The sequence below is a fragment of the Phyllobates terribilis genome, unplaced genomic scaffold (genome assembly GCF_046119375.1).
Source record: "Phyllobates terribilis strain yellow unplaced genomic scaffold, ASM4611937v1 Scaffold_3__8_contigs__length_932513732, whole genome shotgun sequence".
NCBI lineage: Eukaryota > Metazoa > Chordata > Amphibia > Anura > Dendrobatidae > Phyllobates > Phyllobates terribilis.
The window spans coordinates 169452527-169469625 of record NW_027362763.1 but is presented as its reverse complement, the minus strand read 5'-3'; the positions used below and the strand labels follow the sequence as shown (position 1 = coordinate 169469625).

Here is a 17099-nt window from a genome sequence, read left to right as displayed (position 1 = left end):
GCTGATTCCAGTGCTGACACAGTACTGCTGAGTTGAACTGTGCTGGAAGCCACCTGAAATATAACTGTGCATTTTTCTGATTATTAAAGTACTGCCTGGGGGAGGGAGCATGGAGCAGAGATATAGAACAGCAAGACTGTCCACCATGGGTTAACTGAGAAGTTGTATAGCTGCAGCTTATGGAGGACAGAGTAAAGGACTTGCACATGCTCAACTAATGGCATTGGGACTACAGGAGTACTGTTAGCATATTGGCAGACTTGAAAAAAAAATGTATCTGCATACAGTAATTATGAGAGGACATTATTATAATTTGGGAATAATCCTTAAAATTGTATCCTATAAAAGTTATTGTCATACTTAAGACATGAAGTACAAAATAATGCGTCATAAATGCTAACATTTCAGATATATTCCTAGACATAAAAAATAAGCAGTTTTGTTTTCCTTTGCATCCATTATTATTTTTTAGTTCACTGTAAATGCTGCTAATGTTTTCATATTTGTATTATGTGCTTTAAATTAATATAATTTATAATCTTAATGGGGTTTTATGAGCTCAAGAGGCATTTCTGCACTCACCACATGTGACTTCAGATTGCCGAATGGTGACAGCATGCAATGTGCAGACTGTCAGGATTCTCTGCTATTTCCAGTAAAACTAGATGGTCATGGACATGGTCATGGTTCCTTATTCGCTTCCCTCAGTGTTCTATTGAGATAAGCAGATGAGAATCCAACCAACACATGACCACAGTACGGAAACTGTATCCTTGCAGTGACTGAAAATATAAGGGAATCCTGACAGTGTGCACATTGCACACCATTATGAATCGGCAAATACGCAGTCACATACAAGTGAATGTAGAAATTTTACTTGAGCCTGAACAATGCCTTTCAAAATCTATTATCATTTTCCAATTTATCCATTAAAAATGTTGGCAGTTTGTGATTATTTTTTCTCGTGAAAAGCAGCAGTCAGAATGGGAACCTTGTGGTGCAGGCGTCAGTCACACTACCCTGCCATACTGCTTTTTTATATATACATGCTCATTCTGATACTTATTAGTTCCCAAGAATATTTTCACCAAATTATTACTCTGTATTACTGTATTACTCTGTATTTTTCACCTATAGAAATTCATGTAAGATGCATTTTCATACTTTTTTATGGCCAAGATAGACTATAAGTGCAAACATAGGGTTAAAGCGTTCTGCTGTCTGCCACTTGATGGTATCTGGCAGTCATGTGGTGCTGAGGAGCTGGGATTCTGCACACACCTATGTAATAGCAGATATGATGATAGTGTACAGGAGCTGTAGACAGAAACTGCACCCCACTCATGGTGTATAGTGTATATCTCCCAGCAGTGCATTATATGCATATGGTCAGAAGTCAGTGCTGGATAGTAGACATCCCAGAAGACGATGTGCAGATCAGAGGGATCTAGATGAGGTCCACATGAGTCGCCATAATCATCAATGTAGCTGCGTAACAGGCACAATATACGAGCTGCTCCATTGAAGGATTCTTCACTCTGAATCTCTGCTCAGCCATAAAATACAAGCAGCCTTAATACAATAGGAGGATAATACACAGGGAGGGGTTATGGGAACAGAATTCCCATCCAAGCTGTGCTTTGATGCCTGCCCTCCTTACTGCTCTGTATCTCAGCCCTCCTCCTCCCTCTCTCTCTTGCTTCCTCTCTCTGTAGCTCTGTAACTTTGCTTCTTCTGCACATAGCCTCGATATGTCTTTCTGGTGGATTTATCCTGTCTTGGTCACTCTTTGCACCCGATTCTACTCCCAGGCTTTGAGGACATACCCATCAAATGAAGGTAGGGGGCTGTCAAAAATCTTCCTTGACTTTACTGGGTACCAACTTAACAGTGATGGATAGAATTATGCCTGGTACACCTCATCTATCTATCTATCTATCTATCTATCTATCTATCTATCTATCATCTATCTATCTATCTAACTATCTATCTATCATAACTGATAACTCTTAGTTACTTTAGAAGACATATCTGAGTGGGACTTAAGGGTCATGATCCTTGACCATGACCCATGTTGTCTCTCCACAACAATGACTGAAAGCTCCATGTGTACACTCTTATTAGCCATATGTACTCTGTTATTAGTCACATATATTCTAAGTGGTCATGTGTCCTCTCTTCTTAGTTATACCTACTCACTTAGTGGTCATGTGTACTCAGTGGTCATATGTAATTTTCATATGTTATCTCTTAGTGGCCATATGTACTCTATTAATGGTCATATGTACTTTATTAGTGGTCATATCTACTCTCTTAGTGGTCATTTCAACTTTCTTATTGGCCATAATTAATCTCTTAGTGGACATATATACTCTCTTAGTGGTCATATGTACTCTCTTAGTGGTCATATGTACTCTTAGTGGTCATATGTAATATCTTAGTGCCATGTGTACTTTCTTATTAATCATGTTTACTCTCTTCTAAATTATATTTACTCTCTTAGTTGTCATATGTAATATATTAATGGTCATATTTACTCTCTTAGTGGCCATGAGTACTGTCTTATAAATTATATCTACTCTCTTCCTGGTCTTGTCTACTATCTTAGTGGTCATATGTAATATTAGTGGCCATGTGTACTCTCTTAGTAGCCATATCTACTCCCTTATTGATCATGTGCACTCTCTTATAAATTATATCTATGCTCTTGTCTTGTCTACTATCTTAGTGGTCATATAATCTTAGTGGCCATGTTTACTCTCTTAGTAGCCATACTTACTCTCTTATAAATTATATCTACTCTCTTAGTGGTCTTGTCTACTATCTTAGTGGTCATATGTAAAATCAGTGGCCATGTGTACTCTCTTAGTAGCCATATCTACTTCCTTAATGATCATGTGTACTCTCTTATAAATCATATCTACTCTCTTAGTGGTATTGTCTACTATCATAGTGGCCATATGCAATCTCTTAGTGGTCACTATTGCAGTACAATGATTTTTTTATCATATCCATCAGCATGAAATAGGAGGTGTATTCTTGCTTTGTGTCTTGTGTCTTTAACCAGGGGTACTGTAATCCAGCCAGTGGTCCATACATTTGGGAAACACCTGCTAAAGAAAGAATTTGCAGGAATGTTGTGTTTGTAGAGTGATTTCGCCAGCCAGGCACCAATGCTTAGAGATGATGACCTACACTAAATGTTTCCTATGTGCAGACGAGTGATCGGCGTGCTGGTATTACAGCGTTTCTCCAGCTGATTGCTCCAGGCTGACCATCGTCCATGTGGCTGTTAGATAAGCGTCCTGCCCATAGACCACTATAGCCTAATAATGAATAGTGGGTGTATTGCGCAGATTTTGGTGAATATTTTATGCTTTTACACATTAAAAACATAAATATTATGACCATGATTTGCCACATTTGTACAGGATATTACATGCATATATTTATATATGCCCAGCCTGATAATATGTGAAGCTGCCTTGCAATCCTTGTTCCTTCTCGCTGCGGACACTTGGTTGGCTTTGTATGATTTCATCTGGATGGGACAAAGAGGAAAGTTTTAGTGCCCCCCTGTGACATGTATTATTGATAAGTCCGATGAATGTGACTGGCTAGAGACGGGCGGAAGAGACATATGATGGCGCTGCCAGTCGGTGTGTGCTTTATCTGACTGTGCATTGAACTGTCTACCAGAAGCTCCGAGAAGCAGAAGACTGCAATATTTATAGGGAAGCAAGGCTGAAGATATCTACATGTATGGCATATAGGCAACAATGGCGTATTGGGTCACACTAGTCAATTATATCTATAGGGTAATACCATACATTACTGTATTTCTTCATTTTTACCCCATGTTGTCCTATTCCAATAGAAGAAAAGCAGTCAGATCTGTCAACCCAATCTGCAATTACATTTCCTGATAGGGAATCTATAGGGAAGGGTTAAAGAATGGATCTATGAGCTAATCACAATTTCCACAAGTGCTTCTTTCTGTCTGCAGACGGTTCCTGTATATGTCAATCTGATATTGTATGTTATTAAGGACCATGGAAAGGTTTGCATCACTCCTGAACGTGCTGAAGAGCCCGTGGGGTTACAGTGCACAGGTACAGATGCAGCAGAGCTGAAGTTGTCCGATGCAGTAGATGAGAGTTTGCAATGTGCTATTTGTGGTTAATCAACTACTACATTATCAGAGCAAAGTGTTATCACCATGCATATGCCTTATAGCCTCATATTGTGCTGGGAGCAGGCCTGCCGTACACGAATTTGATGGATGGAAGCCTTCATCTTAGCTAGACCAAGTGCAGGCGATTTACTAAGTAAAATGTGCCAGAATTTTGGCTCATTTTGCACCAAAAGTGTAAGTAGTGGGAAGTCATGGCTTAAAATCTGACAATGTGTGCCCAAATTTTGGATTAAAATATTGGTGTAAAATAATCCAGTCAATAGATGGGGTAAAGGAGAACCAAAGAGTCTAAGGATTCAGCATGTTTATCATCCATCATTGTGTATTTTCAGACCATGGATTATAAGGGCATGTGCGGATGACCGTATTTTCAGTCTGAACACACTCGGACCGATAGTAGTCTATGGGGCTGTGCACATGTCATATTTTTTCCACAGACTGAGCCGGTTAGAGGAAAAAGTCGCAGCATGCCCAAGTTTGATTTGATTATCTGATCACACTCGGCCATGGAAGTCAATGAGTCTGTGGAAAACATCGGGCTGCACTCGGATGACATCTGAGTGCAGTCTGATTTCCATGGACTGACAGAGTAGAGAAGATGGAGAATTTTTTTTTTCTATCTTCTCCTCATTCAAGAAAATTGGATCACACTCTGTTGACACTCTGATCAGAGTTTGATCAGAGTCTGATTTGTATAATTGCCCCAATTCTTTCGGAGGAGAAAAAAATATGCTGGTGTGACCTTAGCCTAAGGGAGGAATTTATCAAGAGGGACTATTAAAAGTCAGATTAGCATGTGGCTTTGCTTGCTTTTTTGCACCAAATTCATCCAAGTGTTGCATGATGTTTGATATATTTGGCCCATCATTAGATGTAACATTTCTGTGTCAAGGTGTTATTCCAATTTTTGCCACTTCCAATCTGGGTGAGTTTACAATTTATTTTTTTATTTTTTAATAAGTCACAATTCATAAATCTAGCTTACAGCTCACTTGCATACCTAACCATTCGCACATTTAGGCCTCATTCAGACGTACATTTTTCACGTACGTGTTCTATCCTTGTTTTTCACACATACAACACATACCTGCTAAAGTCTATGGTTCTATTCAAATGTCCGTGTTTTTTTTTGCAAACCTCATGTTCACAGAAAAATCAGTTTTTGCTGATTCACTGATCAAAATTTACAATACAAGTCTATGGGGCCATAAAAATCACTGACAGCCACATTGTCATCAGTGTGTAGTCCATGTGCTGTCAGTGCGTTGTAATGGATGAGAGGGAGAAGCATTGTCATTTATTTTTTCATTTTTTTCATATGGTAAAAACTGATACAAGGACCAAACACTGATGAATCTCAGATTGTTTTTTGCACACATTACAAATCACCGACATCTGAATGAGGGCTTACAACCACTTTCAAAAGCGGTGAGGACGACATAAAATATCAAAAAAGGACACATTTTTGCACAAAACCAGTATGTAAGAAAACCTTGCAACTTTTTGATTCCAGAAAATTGTCAAAACTTGCTGCCTAATTTTATACTATCTGGATATTAGGAAGGGTTAGTAAATCTGTAATCATATATCTAAGTAGAGAGGAATGGATCAGGCAAAGTATAAATTTGCCTGTTCTTCCAGATGTTCCTAGGAAATTCAATTCTCGGAAAATGTAATGTCCTTTATTATACTTCAGACCCCAGGGCATAATAAAAGTAATATGTAAAAAATTGGAAAAATGCTTATACTCACCTTTCCTGTCACTCCGTTCATCACTGTCACCTGTCTGGTCGTCATCGCATCTTCTGATCCCCGTCGCTCGTGCTGACATCAAGGGCCTCCCAAACTGTGCCAGGACTTTCATTTCTGATGAGGCCCAGGAGGATTCTGTGGAAGTGCCCAGAAGGCCCCGACAGCATGACGTCACAACGTGAGCCATAGCCTTGTGCGCGCATGCGCAGAACCATCTTGGGCTTCATCAGAGCCGGAAGTCCCAGCTAAGAGGGCCTTGGATTTAAACACTCTTGGCCGGGTTCAAAAGATGTGGTGAGGACTGGACTAGTGACGATGTGGATCGAAGTGTCCGGAAAAGTGAGAGGTGAGGTGTATATGAAGAATTTTTTATTTTTTTTAACCTTTTGATGGCCCTTTACGGTTCAGAAAAATGGCAGTCAACGACTTATCATATGTGTAGTGTTCAACCAATCAGCCAGCATATGTGAGGATATGACACAAGTTTGAGACAATAAATTTATTAAATATCATGGGATAATAACTGAATAACATAATTTATCTGATTGCTGGATATGTACTCATTCCCCTGACTATTGGATATGTACTCATTCCCCAATATCTGCTAAATCTGTGCTATAATTTGCTTTTCCACTCCCCATTAGGGACTTACCTAATGCACCATGTTGGAAAATGAATCTCCTCAATGTGGAGGAACCCAGTAATAAGTCAGCAACGGCATTGCCTGTAGCAGGACGGGTATAGTATCCTTGGTAGTTGTAGTTGATACAAAATCAGAGAGGAAGATGAAGTGTGGACCTACATGCAAGTAGTATTAATAGAATTAGGAGAACTTCCTACAGGAGAATTAAAACTAGGTTTTGCAGCCAAAGAGGATAAATACAAAAAGCTCCAAAAGTCCCACCTTCAAAGACACATTCATAGTCGTAATTGACCAGAAGCCAGAAAATGTCTTGATGGAAATAAGACATTTTGTAGGAATATACATGCATATTATAGTACAAAAGAGGAAGAGGTTAATGACATGGAACATATGAAGAAAGATGGTGCAGAACGAATGTCCCTGCAGATACCTAATACTAGAACCTTTCATAATTCAGGATGTTCTCCAGGAGGATCTTATCATCTAACAACCACTGATGATGCAGATTCATGGTGTGTCCTCCCCGAAGCAACTCTTCTGGTTTCCATAGTAGATGCATTAATCAATAGACGACAAATGAAATTGCCTAGTCGCATTTACATAATATATGGCAACAACGCCTACGGGGGGACCTGCAAAATTAGAGCCCACAACATGTGTGTGGGAAGCTAATGAGATCCCGTATTAAAAGATACTCAAACATATGTTGGCTAGGCGTAGTGCAAAGGATACAAGAAAGAGTAAAAATGAAGGACAGTTATCCCAAGACACGTTCAATTGATAAAGTAGGCATGACATTGCCCATAATAGGTAATCCATGCATGTCACTGGAACAATGAAAAATGCCCAACTTATAGAGTCTTTGTTTGAATTGACTTGAAAATGTCACTGATTATGTTTTTGATGCGGTACGTGATACCTCAGCATACACCAAGCAATTGATATTAGTTAGAAACCGGCATGTGGTACTACTGGACCACATAACACAGGGAAGGCTCTGCCAGATGGTGGCCCAGTTGGCATAACTATATTGATCCATCAGGTATGAGGCTCAGAAAAACACATGATGTAGAAAATGCAAAAAAGTTCAAGGAACAGTTTTGTAAGGTAAGTTCTGAACTGGAACTAGCTTGGCCAGAATGGCTCTCATTGCTGAATCCCCTTATAGAGTTAATCCAGAATTTTTTTTTTTACTAAGGGCTTAAAAACTAACAGGCAGGTTGTTGCTAATCACCTGCCTGTTCTACTCGGCGCTGGCACAGGACAGTCACCGACCGCTTTTGCCAGTAATATAGCTGCTCCAAGTCAACAGTGCAGCTCTTTCTCTTCCAGTCTGCTCTGTCGATGGGGTGTGACTGCCGACATAATGCTGATTGACAGCCGGCTTCCTGCAGTTTGGGAGCTGGCTGTAAATCAGCATGACATCGGTAGTGACGCAACATCAACAGAGCAGAGGGAAAAGAATCTGCTGCTCTGCCGAAGTGACGTCAGCAGAAGCTGCTGAATAGTCTACAGGAAATTAAAAGGCCCAACTATACCCTTTAATTGGTGGGCGGAGTTAAGGAATATTTAATTTTCTTTTACTATTGATTTTCTTAATCTTGATTATTTCCGCAGTAATAAAGACTCAGTTGATGACCCTCAAGAGAATTCTTAGGTCTGGTTGCAAACGTTCCAAAAGGAAAAAGCCGTCTTTCAGTCTCACTCTAATAAAAACTCTGAAACTTCAATTGATGATGCCTTCACTTCAGATAAGTGTGACTGTGCACTTTGCAACTAAAAAAATCTAAGCTCTGTATTTACTGTAGAAATCCACTGAACTGATGGACGCTAACTTAAAGGGGTTATCTGGGACTTTTTATTCTATTGGGGCCAAGCACTTATCATCAGATAGTTGCCGACTACCTGCCTCTTTTGCTTTGCAGTTAGACATTGGGAAACCAGCTTGTCAATCTACAGGATGAGGATGTCAGCATCATTCTCCAGTGACAGAGCAGAGCAGAAGAGAAGGAACTGCTCTGCTGATGTGATGTCACAGGAAGCAGGAAATTGTCAGGAGAGATCGGTGCCAGACAGAGCAGGCAGGTAGTGAGTAACTACCTGCCCATAAGTGCTTAGCTCCATAGGGAAAAAAGTCCCGGATAACCCCTTTAATGATGTAAACCTAACATCTAACATCATCTATGACTACCCCGTTAATCAGTAATGTTATTCAATATTTTGTTTAGTATATATCTTCATTTAGGGACAGAGTGGTCTGGTAATCACTGAATGGATGTGTAGCGGGTTGGGATCCCATCGTTTATGTAGGGCTAGCCTTGTACTTTATGCAGTAGGACCATCTTGAGGGCCCTAGAGTAAGCAGGAAAAGGGTTTAGGATACACAGATCCTAAAAAGATGGGAGTTGTGAAAGAACTGGTTAAAAAAAAATCTTTCTGATACTTTGTGATCTTCAGAGTCATAGTTACATAGTTTATAGTTACATAGTTTATAAGGCCGAAAAAAGACAAGCGTCCATCCAGTTCAGCCTATTTCTTGTGCACTGCAGCTATTCCGCAGCGTTGATCCAGGGGAAGGCAAAAAAAAACATGCGGTATAGGCCAATCTACATCATTGAGGAAAAATTCACTTCCCGACTCCAATCTGGCAGTCAGATTAAATCCCTGGGTTAATTAACTATCACTAAGCATAAAATGTAATTTTATTGTTCTCAAGAAAGGCGTCCAGGCCTCTCTTGAACTCATTAAGTGAGTTCGACATCACCACTTCCTCTCCCACAGAGTTCCAGAGTCTCACGGCTCTGACCGTAAAGAATCCCCTTCTATGCTGGTGCAGGAACCTCCTTTCCTCCAGACGCATAGTGTGCCCCCTCGTCTTTGTCACCATCCTTGGTATAAACAGGTCATGGGAGAGATCTCTGTACTGCCCCCTGATGTATTTATACATGTTTATGAGGTCTCCCCTAAGCCTTCTCTTTTCCAACGTAAATAGGCCTAATTTTGACAACCTCTCTGGGTATTCTAGTCCCTCCATTCCCTTTATTACCTTAGTCGCCCTCCTTTGTATCCTCTCTAGCTCCAATATGTCTTTCCTGAGCTCCGGAGCCCAGAACTGTGCACAATATTCTAAGTGCGGCCTTACCAGCGCTTTATACAGAGGAAGAACAATGTTCTCATCATATGCCCCTATTCTTCTTCTGATGCATGCCATGACTCTATTTGCCTTCGCAGCTGCTGCCTGACACTGGGCACTCCAATTTAATTTGCTATTAACCAAGACGCCCAGGTCCTTCTCCATGTCAGATTTCCCCAACGGTTTCCCATTTAATATGTATGGGTGACTGCTGTTTTTCTTTCCCATGTGCATGACCTTACATTTATCGGCATTGAACCCCATTTGCCATTTTTTGGCCCAACTCCCCAATTTATCTAAATCCTCCTGTAGCTGTACCCTATCCTCATCTGTAGGGCAGATGAGGATAGGAGAAAGGGTTATCATCTGGTTTTGATGCTTCACTTTTTCATATTTTCACGTGATATAATAAACATTATCTGTGGGAATTGGGGAAGTGGGAGTTGTGTGCCACTAAAGTTAGAAGACATTGATTTACCCATTTGCCCCTAGAAAAAAATGTACAGCATATCTGAAGGACATATTACAATTCATTATTTATCTTAGTAGGGTCCCAGGTTGGTGGGAACACGGGATGTAGCAGGCGTCAGCAGATCTTAGGGAGTTTGCTCATCGATTTTTTAGTATTGTTTTATAATTTATTGCGCGTGATTAATAACCTTATAACAGAATAACAGAGGGATCTCGAGCACCATTAATGAGACTCTCTTATAAGACAACTGTGTGTGTGTCCCTGATTGTTCTCCCGAAAATTCATAATGCGGATGCTGATGTTGGAATAATAATAATTTCCATAATTGGATGTGTTTAACTAAAATGTTCCTGTGCTGAGATAATCTTATAAATGTGCCCCTGCTGTGTGCTGTGTAATGGCTGTGTCTGACCGTACAGGAACATGGTCTGATCATACCACAGCTCCTGGGCAGGGGAGGAAACAAGAGTATACAGACAGGACAGCACGGGATCACAGCTGATTCTTTCTGTGAGGTAAAACATTTCCCTGCCTGTTTTTAAACAATGTTTTACTTCAAAGAAAGAGTCATTTGCAATCTTATGCTGTCCTGTCTGTATACTCTTTTGCTTCCTCCTCCGCCCCAGAAATGTGGTATGATCAGACTATGTTCCTGCACGGTCAGACACAGCCATTACACAGCACACAGCAGGGGCACATTTATAAGATTATCTCAGCACAGGAACATTTTATTTAAACACATCCAATTGTGAAAGTTATTATTATTCAAAGATCTATTGATTAAAATGAACTTTTGTTCGTGGGAAAATCCCTTTAACAGGCGCTGATAACATTAAAAGAAAAAAACAGGTATAAATAAATAATAAGATCCTTCTGCCTTCTGGCAATATGTTGGGAATGAAGAACATACGCTGGTTAATACTTGACCCCCACTGAAATCCTTATAAATCCAGTGACTGTAGATAATGCTAATAATCTTTTCTGTCCCCTCCCGAGGATCTTGGAGAATATAAACAGATAAAAGTTTCATATTCAATTCCTTTTGGAGAATGGGAATGATACAATGTATTCGAGACGTTGTGTCCATGTAGTTTGTCCGTGGGGTTATCTATATAAAGAAATCTGGACCCTTTTTGGTGTGATTTAAAGGGATTTATGAGAAGATTAAAGCATAGCCCCCTTTTGGTACAATCAGAGCCACTCTTCATTTTAATGGTCGGAGCTGCAGTAGCAGACACAGCCACTGGACCAGAGTGGCGCTTTTTCTGGAGTATGTTTTTTCTTTTTTTGTACTCTCATTCAACTTCTTTAATAAGTTATTTCGATGCAGTACTCATACTGTGAGAATCACATATACTGTAATAAGGCACAATCCTCACTGACAGCGATGTCTGGAAATGAATGGATACAATTGACCTTACAGAGGAATGTGGCTTTTCATATTTGATGTAAACTCAGGATATAGACGCATTTTCCACATGCCGTGCAATGACTTTTTCATTTTCAGAGTGTTCACTAGAACATTCAGTCAATGGGCAGAGAAATAATTGTTTTCTTAGTATCATATTCATATTGTAGCGGCTGCAAAAGAATAAGCAATTAACATTTACCTGCTACAGTAAGTGCCCCCAGATATGCAGATATTTAATGGAATTCAGTCTATAATGAGTGGTCAGAGAAATAAGGTGTCTTGGTGACAAAATAGATGTGCTTCGGCCACTAACTACAGCACTCGCCATGGTCTCTGAGGAATTGAAGTTTTGAAATGAAGACATTTATAACTTTAAATGGAATGTCTGGGATTGGAAATGTCACTCCTGACCATGGGTGGGATCTGGTATTGCTGCTCTTCCCAAATTAGTTTATAGCCTATGGATGAACGTTGATCTTTTTTAGGAAATAGTCAGATCCCAGATATTTACTATAGACAATGCTGATTAATTAGACCTATTTGTGTAAAAAACTTTTTAAAGGGGGTTTTGGAATTAAAAAAAGGGTCTGATTATATCCCGGAAAGAGCCCATACCCGACCTTTGCATAGGGGGTCTCTACCATAGCCATCCAATTGTAAACCCCTGACCACCCCATTCAGTATGTTGGATACATTTTCCAGCAACGTTTAGAAACATTTGACTTGTTGCTATTGATATTAGTGCTACTAGCGCTCATTATGGATCACACCCTGCACATGGTCTGCGGCTGCGCACGTATGTCCCGCTCCAAACACTGATAGTTTATAAGAGGAGAGAACCAGAGACCCTCTCCACCCTACTGCACAACTTGTGTTCTTGCTGTTTGCAGTGAATGTAATTATCATTCATTATTCTGTTTACTGGAGGTGCAGATTGTTACTAATGAATACCTGAAACAATTTGAGAGTCTTTGCTGTGTGGAAAAGACTAAATTTATCCTTGTGTTTATACTTCTATCTCCCTAATGTTCCAGCATCACCAATAAGGAGACTCGTGGGTTAAAATAACTGCAGTTTGTGTACAAGAACTGAGCTTTTATATAAGACTCGCTGGTAATTAAAAGTCTATAGTAGTCTATCTATTATCTATCTTTCTATCTATCTATCTATCTATCTATCTATCTATCTATCTGTCTATCTATCTATCTATCTACCTATCTATCTTTCTATCTATTATATCTATGGATCTATCTATCCATATATCTATCATCTATATATCTATCTATACATAATATATCTATCCATTCATATATCTATCCATCTATCTATCTATCTATCTATCTATCTATCCATATATCTATCATCTATCTATCCATCTATCTATCTATACATAATATATCTATCCATTCATATATCTATCCATATATCTATCTATCTGTCTGTCTATCTATCTATCTATCTATCCATCTATCTATCTGCCTATTATATCTATGGATCTATCTATCCATATATCTATCACCTATCTATCTATCTATCTATCTATCTATCCATTACCTATCTATCTATATATCTATCTATCCATATATCTATCTATTATCTGTCTATCCCATATCTATCCCATATCTATCTATCTATCTATCTATCTATCTATCCATATATCTATCTATTATCTATCCCATATATTTCTATCTATCCATCTATCTATCTATTCTATCTATCTATCTATGTAGCCATATATCTACCTATCTATCTAGTATCTGTCTATTATCTATCTATCTTTCTATTATCTATCTATCTATCTATCTATCTAGCTATGTATCCATATATCTATCTACCTATCTAGTATCTATTATCTATCTATCCCATATCTATCTATCTATCTATCTATCTTTCTTTCCATATATCTATTATATATATATCCCATATCTATCTACCTATATATATATATATATCTATAAATAATCTATCTATCTAGTATCTGTCTATTATCTATCTATCTATATATCTATCTATTATCTATCTATCTCTGTATCTATTATCTATCTATCATATATATATACTATCTATCTATTTATCTATTATCTATCTCTATATCTGTCTATCTATCTATCTTTATATCCATATATCTATCTATCACATTATTAATTATCTCAATTAATCTATCAGTCTGTCAATCTCAGTATCCATGTATCTATTTCAATATTTATCTAGTTATAGATATGGAAGGTACATTCACATGCATTAAAATGAATATAGTCTACACATTAAAATCCCCTCAGAATGTGAGACCATTGCTATAATACAATTCAATCTGGATAAAACTCGGGTACTGCCGTGTCTGAGAAGCCCTTGGTTTCTATGGTGTTGTACGGCCACTTTCCGGGATGATTGCCCACTAGAGACACTCTTCCATTACAGTCTATCAGACGGATAATCTAAGTTGCTGCAGAATTTATAGTTTCTTCATGGCCGTATGTTTTAGAACTGACAGTAGCCAAGGCAGATCCTGACTTTACATCCACTGTTAAAAGCGAGGAGTTATTGCTAGTTCATACTTTGCTGCTTTTTTGGGTTGGTATTGGATCTTATCTATCAGAAACAGTTGTTTTACGGCCTATATAACAGTTTTGCGAATCATTTAGTCACCATTACTATGACATACATTGCGTGTACAATAAATGAGGATTTGCAGGAAAAACCTTGTTAGAATCCATAGAATGGCTTCGATAGAAGTGTGTCCTTTCTTACCCTTGGTCTTGACTCAATATATTCTGAGCAGAGATGAGCGAATTTGCCAAAATTTGCAAATAGAATAAACTTTTCCACAAAAAAAGACATTTATTATGTTGTGAGATCTCTAAACCCAAAGAATAAAAAATAAAAAAAATAGATGGGCTAGGAAGAGGTTAAATGCAATACAGTATCATGCTCACTTCTCCCCTCACTTTTCCTAGCATCCAAATATACCTCCACTTGCTTTCCAAGGCACCCGCTGCTGCTCCGGTCTCTTCTTCACTCTCCTCCAATGCCAATGAATAGGCTTTGATGCCCATTATGGCGTCATGTTGAGCGACACCCCTTGTCACCATGTCTGGCGCACGCATTATCACTTCAGAACATGCATCAAGGCCTGGTCAATCCTGGAAGCATTGGCAAAGAGTGAAGAAAAGACGAGCACAAGCGAGTTATCGTAAGAAGTCTCCAAAGAACTAGCGGGGAGCTTCGGTGCCATTTTGCTGGATTTGCTTTAATCACATTCCCAAAAATTAGGATTCAATGAAATATTCTAAACGAATTTGATTAATTTAGACTCCATTGTCTCATCCTTAATCCTGACATATCCTAATTCCATGATATTCTGTTGGGAGATGGTTATACTATATGTGTCAATGTGTGGGTAACCAGTAGTCGTGATGTAAATTGCTAATTTTGTTTCCAAATCTGGTCATCTTGAGGCAGACATCTTAACATATGTCAAACCAGGAGGAAAGGTGAAGAAGAACACATCTGTAGGAGGGTCCCAGGTCATGCTATATATGCCTTAATATGGATGAAGGAAGTCCTGGTGGGCCATGTGTCCCTAATTTTTAGTTAATTGTTTCCTCACATTCTCTCTGACTTATTGCATCGATTTTGGAATAGTATTTTTATGTCATGAAGACGACATCATAGAGCAGAAAATAAACCATCATCAGCCCAGGTTCATAAGTCCATGATATATGGTCTGTGCTTGGCTCATAATACCTGGCTTGATTGGAGGCTCTCCTGACCTTAACTAACTGCATTATAGGCATACATGAGTTGGTTTGCTCAGGTTAGATGACCTGCTGGTCTCTGTGTATTGCAATCTAAGCTTGGACCTTATGTCATGAATATGTGAACCCACCTAGCCCAGTGGAGATAGATGGACAGTTCCAAAAAGTATAGATGCCTAACAAGTCACGAGTTGGCCACTTCAAATAAGAACCCTTGAAAAGAGTGTACTGTAGAATATTAGAGGAAAAAAAAATAAGCTAAAATGTAAAAATCCAGGAACAGAGCTCCTAAGAAAATAGCAGAGTAATGGGAGATGATGGCCGTATTTCTCCAGGTCATGTAGAGTTCATTGAACTGAAGGGCGTTGACTTGTTGAAACATCCTTCTTCCCGCAGTTTGGGATGCTAATGCTTCAAATGTTATTTAGTCTCACAGTATTGATCATATGATGAGAAACACTGGAAAAGAGGGAAGAGGGACTAGTGGTACTAATGGTGGGGAACGGGAGGACGGAGAAGGTGGCTCACAGTATTGACATGAATGGATGACCTCTGCTGCCTACACTTAGGCCGTGGTCTGTAATTTAAGAAACTGAAATGAAATGTAGACACCGCTTTTCTTTTATCAAACTTTTCCATTTTTCTAGAATTATTTGATTATTATTATTATTATTATTATTATTACCGTACAGATCTACAGTAATATTATATTTCAGATAATACAGCAAAATTAATTTACTAAGTGGAAAACAAACTTTATTGTGATTCTTCCTAATATACCATATTTCCACTTACTTATTCAAAGTGTCTTGGGTTTCATTTAGACATTCGATTTTCACGGAGGTATTCTATCTGTGGTTGGAACATGTAGATTGTAGATTCAAAATGAAGGCAGCAAAATCATGAAGGCACACATATGGAAACATCAATTTACCCCCCTTTACACTGATAACAGCTCTACACCCATAGGCGGATTATAATGAGGTCAATCCGGGCTACCGCACCCGGGGCCCGAGGCTGCCATGGGGCCTGGGGCTCCCAGGGGCCTGTGGCCGGATTGACCTCATTATAATGTGTGACAGGAGGGCCCGGGAGTGGGAAGATGGAATCTGCTCTGCTGTGTCCGGCGGCGCTGCGAGGATGACTCACCAGCTGCTGACTGTGTAAGTGCAGGAGAGGAGGCTCCGCCCACCTGCTCCGGCCTCCAGCAGAGCACATAGCCAGCTTACAGCATGGCCACTGCTCTCCCTGCCCCCTACCCGGGTCTGAATGTTACTGCTCCGCTCTCCCCCTCCTGCCCTGCAATTACACCGAGAACTCTGCAGTCGGGCCCCAAGAGGATGGGAGGCTGCCCCACAGAGAAGATGGAAGAACCTGCATAATGTACAGGAAGGGTAAGTCCATGTGCAGTGTGTGTATATATATATATATATATATATATATATATATATATATATATGTATGTATATGTGTGTGTGTGTGTATGTATCTATGTCTATGTATTTGTGGACCATCAGGAGGGCTCACTCGCTGTCGTGGCCCAGGCTGCTTCCCCAGCATCTGTGCAGGACCTCTGGCTCTTCACCTGACATGGCCGTGAGCTGTGCGGCTGTGTCTGGTATTAATGACACGGCAGGGACGACACTGCGCCTATAATTGTGCTTGTGTATTGGCCCTGCCGCGCCATTACTACCAGACACAACCGCACAGCGCACGGCCATGTCAGGTGAAGTGCCGG

General features: G+C 39.6%; 1 protein-coding gene across 5 annotated transcripts in view; it reads left to right on the top strand.

Annotated features, from left to right (window-relative positions):
* The first annotated feature begins 1306 nt into the window (after positions 1-1306).
* The window catches only part of LOC141258951 (ephrin type-A receptor 3-like), a 349962-nt gene continuing 334169 nt past the window's right edge, over positions 1307-17099 (top strand). For 2 of the 5 annotated variants that reach the window (XM_073674264.1, XM_073674261.1), the window contains exon 1: positions 1308-1839. In XM_073674264.1, coding sequence (XP_073530365.1) covers positions 1752-1839 — 88 coding nt within the window. In that variant the 5' untranslated portion in view covers positions 1308-1751. Of the gene's footprint in view, positions 1840-17099 lie in introns of all 5 variants that reach the window. The other 3 variants (XM_073674265.1, XM_073674262.1, XM_073674263.1) reach the window with 2 other exon arrangements.